Source organism: Ochotona princeps, chromosome 19 (genome assembly GCF_030435755.1).
Source record: "Ochotona princeps isolate mOchPri1 chromosome 19, mOchPri1.hap1, whole genome shotgun sequence".
Lineage (NCBI taxonomy): Eukaryota > Metazoa > Chordata > Mammalia > Lagomorpha > Ochotonidae > Ochotona > Ochotona princeps.
The window spans coordinates 20,441,939-20,447,938 of NC_080850.1; the positions used below are offsets into that span (position 1 = coordinate 20,441,939).

Here is a 6,000-nt window from a genome sequence, read left to right on the forward strand (position 1 = left end):
GATGGATGGTTTCCAGTTCATGGAAAAGGAGGTGTCAGATGATCGATCCTGCAAGAGTTCCTGAGAAAGTTAATGGCAAATGGAATGAAGGGATAAGGTTGTTTTAGTGCAGAAAATTTGAAATCCGTGTCTAGCTTACTCATAAAATATTTCCTATGAACCTTTTTTAAAATTTTTCTTTATTTTATTTTTAATTTGATGGTACAGTTCCATAGGCTGTGGGATTTCCCCTGCTTCCTTAATTCTGTCCCACCCCAACTTATTTCCCCCATTTTATTAAAATAGTATGGTACTATATAAACAGTCGTAAGTCCATCATTCTGTTTTTTAAGTCAGACAGTCCAGCATCCTATTGTCAAGCTGTATCTAACAGTTTCAGTGAAGGCCATCTTTGATGTGGAAGTAGAGTTGCATACTGCATTGTATCTTCATAACTTGATATGATAGTCTCTATTACACAGTTACTATACATTCCCTTAAATGAGAAGCCATGAAACTAAATCAACAGGAATAAAGATAAAATAAAAGATTTATAGCACCAGGAAGTTAAGTAACATGCTACTGAATAATTGATGTGTCAATGAAGAAATGAAAAAGAAAACACAAAAGCTTCTTGGAGAAAATGATGCTACTGTGTGGCCTATTAGTGAATAATTTAATAAGAGAAAAACTATTTTTTTAAAAAAAGATTTATTTATTTTATTACAAAGTCAGATATACAGAGAGGAGAGACAGAGAGGAAGATCTTCCGTCCGATGATTCACTCCCCAAGTGAGCCGCAACGGGCCGATGCGCGCTGATCCGAAGCCGGGAACCAGGAACCTCTTCCGGGTCTCCCACGCGGGTGCAGGGTCCCAAGGCATTGGGCCGTCCTCGACTGCTTTCCCAGGCCACAAGCAGGGAGCTGGATGGGAAGTGGAGCTGGTGGGATTAGAACCAGTGCCCATATAGGATTTCAGGGCGTTTAAGGCGAGGACTTTAACCACTATGCTACTGTACCAGGCCCGAGAAAAACTATTTTGAAGAATGAAAATAAAAAACAATGTCAAAACCCATGGGTGCAGCAAACAGTATTGAAAGGGTTATTGATCTTATAACTTGCATTAAGTTTGCTTTATCAGAGAGAACATAGGATTTTTGTTCTTTTGGGATTGACTTATTTCACTGAGCATAATGGTCTCTAGTTAGGATCATTTGTTTGCAGATTGAATAATTTCATTGTTTTTAATGACTGAATAATATTCCATGGAGTAGATGTACCAGTTTCTTTAACCACTCCTCTTTGGATGGGCAGCTGGGTTGCTTCCATGTCTTTGCTGTTGTAGATTGTGCTGCTGTAAATATAGGGTTACAGATCCCCTTCTCATATGCAGTTTTCATTTCATTTGGATTGATTCCTGGGAGCGGGGTGACTGGGTCATATGGCAGGTTTATTTGCATTTCTCCATGCACTCTCCATACTGACTTCCATAGTGGTTGTAGTAGCTTACACTCTCACCAACAATGAAGGAGGGTACCTTTTTTCCCATGTCCAGGACAGCAGGTGTTGTTAGTAGAGTTCTGAATGTAGGTCAACCTCTCTGGAGTTAGGTGGAACTTCAGTGTGGTTTTCATTTGTATCTCCCTGACAGCTAGGAAGCCTGAGCATCTTTTCATATGTCTGTTAGCCATTTGAATTTGTCCTTTTGAAAAATGTCTATTCATTTCCTTTGCCTCCTGTGAACCTTTTTGAAAAAAAACTTTTTTCTTTCCAGTGTAATGCTTTCTGGATTCCATGTTTTAAGAACTCTATCTTGTAAATTTATTGTGCAGACGAATTAGGCTTTTGATGATTTGTTTAAAATGCACTTATGTAAGTCTTGGGAACAGAAAATATATTGATTTTTTTTTTTTTTAGTATTTTTTAACCTGCTGGCTCATCTCATTTAAAGTTACTTAAAAATTAACATTAAGGAAATATCTTTGATTCTTTAACAGCATAATTTTCCCTGAATAGACAGAGAAATTCTTTTGGTTATTTGAACAGTTTCTAAAATAAAGGTTTATGATTTAGTAGGTGACAGAGTGGGAATGTTGAACAAAATTGATAAACCAGGAGCCTCATCCTGTCCTGGATTTTCCCTGGTTGGTGTCTGACTGGGGATCAGGCATAGCTTTTGGAAATCTCATTTTGAAGCATAAAATACACATTTAGCTTGATGATTTTTGAGATGTTTATTGACTAGGAAACTTACTACCAGTTGTTCCATTGAAGTTTAAATAGGAGTATTTGTTGATAAGTCCAAGTAGTAATATTGCTTGGTAGGAATTCCTTTTTGTTACTTTCAGTTAATTGCTTTTAATAGCAGATTTGAAACACTCTTGTCTTTGAAATTACACATTCTTATCTGAATATCTTGTCATTCTTCTGGAAAGTCAGAGCTTGTAAGATACAATTGACATTTTGCAAACTCCAAGCATAGTGGCTTCATAATGCTTTTTATAAAGATGTTTATTACACTGCATAGTTCTACTTACTGTACTGTCTTTGAAATGAGGGCTCCTTGTTTATGTTATAAGCAACTGTCTTGTTTCCATTGATTGCATTGAATCCATCACAGCAGGTTCCAATGCCTTTTTTTTTTAAAGATTTATTATTTTTATTACAAAGTCAGATATACAGAGAGGAGGAGAGACAGAGAGGAAGATCTTCCGTCCGATGATTCACTCCCCAAGTGAGCCGCAACGGGCCGGTGTGCGCCGATCCAATGCCGAGAACCAGGAACCTCCTCCAGGTCTCCGATGTGGGTGCAGTGTCCCAATGCATTGGGCCATCCTCAACTGCTTTCCCAGGCCACAAGCGGGGAGCTGGATGGGAAGTGGAGCTGCCGGGATTAGAATTGGCACCCATATGGGATCCCGGGGCGTTCAAGGCGAGGACTTTAGCCGCTAGGCCACGCTACCGGGCCCTCCAATGCCTTTTGAAAGCCTCCCACTGTCTACAATTCTGTAACAGTATCTGTCCAGTTCAAGGGAAGAATACATAAGCTTTGAATGCCAAGTTCAAGCACAATGCCAAAGAACAGCTAACCATTTGTTAAAGACAAGTAAAAAAAATTAATAATACTGTTTTTCATTGTCTTATGAGCTAGATCCTTCTCCCTTTATATAGAGTTTATTGAAATGGTCAAGTCTGTGCTTTTATTTGACACACCGTTAATTCAGCAAGATTATGCAATTACTTGTTCATTCGTTTTCCTGTAGTGTATTTTCACCTCAAGTAACTAATCTTTTCTCTGTCTTGTGTGTTCAATCCTGCCAGGCATCCAACAGTGCCTCCTACATCCAGGATGCCTTTCAGCTGCTCCTGCCTGTGCTGGAGATCTCTCTCATCGAAAATGAGACTCGCTCGCCAAAGCCCGAGCTGCAAGTGGGAACACATGTGTCAGAACAATGAGGAGCGAAGGATGTTTGACTTGGAATTTATGATGTGCAAAAAATGCCACTTTCTTCAGAGTGCTCCTGAAGAAGTGGAGGAAAAGGGTTTATTCTGCAGAGTTGAAGAAGAAGTTTGCCGCTTCACTTGGCTGAAGTATGCAAGTCCTCACACAAGTCTTCTTCGTTATAATAAATTATTTGATGAGAAACTTTTTAGAAAGTCCAAAAATAATAGCTCTAGATAAAGGTTAGGCCAAAATATTGGTTTTTACTTCATGTATTGCCAAACACTAACAGTTTTTCATTGATGTTATTTGTAGTCCATGAGTATAACTGGCTGTGAAGCAAGAGAAAGTAATTTCATCTGGCATTCTGGAATTTACAACTTGCTCAGTTTACTAATGCCGTATGTTCTTTCCAGAATAATTGCTGTAAGAAAACTGAGTTTGTGTAAACTGTAATGATTATCCTTTATCATATGACTTCTTGGAATGGTTCAGAAGTTTCGTCTGCTGTTTAATTGTCAGTAGATATTTGGCATTGAGGAGAAACTTGGAGACTTGTATTTGTAGCCACCTGCCCTCTGTCTTCAGATTCCCCGTACCCTAGGAGGGCAAGCTTCAAGTTACCTCTTACCCCTGCTCAGCCTAATTCAAGACCAATAAGTGCAATTTGGAGAAGCAGCTTTGTGTTTGTTGATGTTCTGGGTCCCCTGAATGTTTTTCATATGTTCCCAACATGCAGGATAAATTCCTCAACAGCCGTAATCAAAGGAGTATTGAAGCTCTTTTTGTCATGGGGTTTTTGTTTGAATGTTTTCGAATTGAACAGTGCAGTTCAATGAAAATGATAGTCGTTTATAATTGGATTTGACCTCTAAGAACAGTTTATTTTTCCTCTTTTCTGTTTGTTTTAATGTGTTCAGTGTGCTTTCAGATAAAATTTTATCATCCACTTCTTAAGCTTTTTTTTGTTCTCTTCTACAGCTTAAGGGACTGTTAAGTTACTATCTTCGTATTTTGATAACTTTTTAAAAAGTTCTCTAACTTGGTAGTTTTTAATGATTTGGGTAACTTTTGTGAGCTTTGCCCCTCATCTTCTAAAACCTGTAAAATAAAATAATTATACCCACAGTGGGCACATAGTAAGTTTAGTATTTCATAAATTTCCAAGTTTAAAATATTTTATTGTGTCTTAATATGTCCATTTTCTTAAAAGACAAAAATTTGAGAAATGCAGAAGTTGTAACAATAACAGCCTCTGGGTAAATATGTCATCAAGGATCTGACAAATAGATGAGAATTTTGACAACTTGCTGTTAGGTGTGACTTTCTGTGACCTGTTGCTCCTCAAGCACCACTGCATTTGTTGCTCCGTTGAACTCGGTGTCCTCTCTTGGTTAGTATTAATCGACTGGTTAAATCTTAAAGTCTCTTCATGTCTCATTTTCCCAATCAACTCATCAGGGAAAAAAATTTAAAATATATGAATATTCTATCAACTCATTTTTCTTGGGGTGAAAAGAAATGGAAGGTTACTAATCCCATCACACCCACAAATGAAATCTGAGCTTTGCAGAGCTTTCAGATTCTGTCTGGGCTACCCTGGTAAAGCATGAATGCGAGACTGCTGGTTGAGTGGAGCCATCTGCTCTGTCTGCTTGTCAGGCCCACGCCTGTCCTTTCTGGCCATGCCTGTGCTCTCAAGCTGGTGCTGAAGTAGAATCATTTCTTTCTTTCTTTCTTTCTTTCTTTTTTTAAGATTTATTTCTATTGCAAGGTCAGATATACAGAGGAGGAGAGACAGAGAGGAAGATCTTCCGTCTGTTAATCCATTCCCCAAGTGGGCGCAGTGATTGGAGCTGAGCCAATCTGAAGCCAGGAGTTCAGATTTTCTTCCGGTCTCCCATGCAGATGCAGGGTCAACAGTGCCCATATGGGATCCTGGCACAGTCAAGGCGAGGAGGACTTTAGCCACTAGGCTACCGTGCTGGGCCTGTCAATGCACCAAGATGCTTAATTTTTAAAACCACAGTTGAAAATTGCAGGTAGTTTGTCACAGTTTCTTCCAGCTGCTCCAGCCTGGATAGCTGTTTCGTGGCCTCTATAATTTTAGCGAAGCTTGTATCAGTCTGCATTTCCGCATAATTCTAGGTATTTGTGTCAGATAGAAGGACTGCTCCTAAGTATTTAGTACAAGTAGGTCTTCCTGTACCTCTGGCATGTACATCGCTGAGAACAGTAAAAACTACACAGTGTGTGCTGAAGCAGAAGTTACAAATTAAGGGTTGAATGTTCTTAGTGCATGTGTGGTATTCAGTGAATCAGCCAGCACTTGCTGCTTTTTTCTGTATTATTCACCATAGAGTTCTTAGCTTCTTCCATAAAGTTGGCACGCGATAAGACACTATACAGAGCAACTGAAAGCGAAGGAAGGAGGGAGGGGGTGGAGAAGGAAGAAAGTAAAAGGGAAAAGTAAAATGGTGATCTAGTGTGTTGCTACTAGCAGAGAATATAGAAGTCAAAAGGACTCTACGTTTCACCTGTTTAAACACCTCACTTTACAGTTAGGGACACTGACACC

The 6,000-nt window shown here is 39.1% G+C and overlaps 1 protein-coding gene across 3 annotated transcripts in view; it reads left to right on the forward strand.

The window, feature by feature from the left end:
- Positions 1-4,565, forward strand: part of FAM114A2 (family with sequence similarity 114 member A2) — a 30,435-nt gene extending 25,870 nt beyond the window's left edge. For all 3 annotated transcript variants that reach the window (XM_012927649.2, XM_058677904.1, XM_058677905.1), the window contains exon 14: positions 3,302-4,565. In XM_012927649.2, coding sequence (XP_012783103.2) covers positions 3,302-3,436 — 135 coding nt within the window. In that variant the 3' untranslated portion in view covers positions 3,437-4,565. The remainder of the gene's footprint in view (positions 1-3,301) is intronic.
- Positions 4,566-6,000: the final 1,435 nt, after the last annotated feature.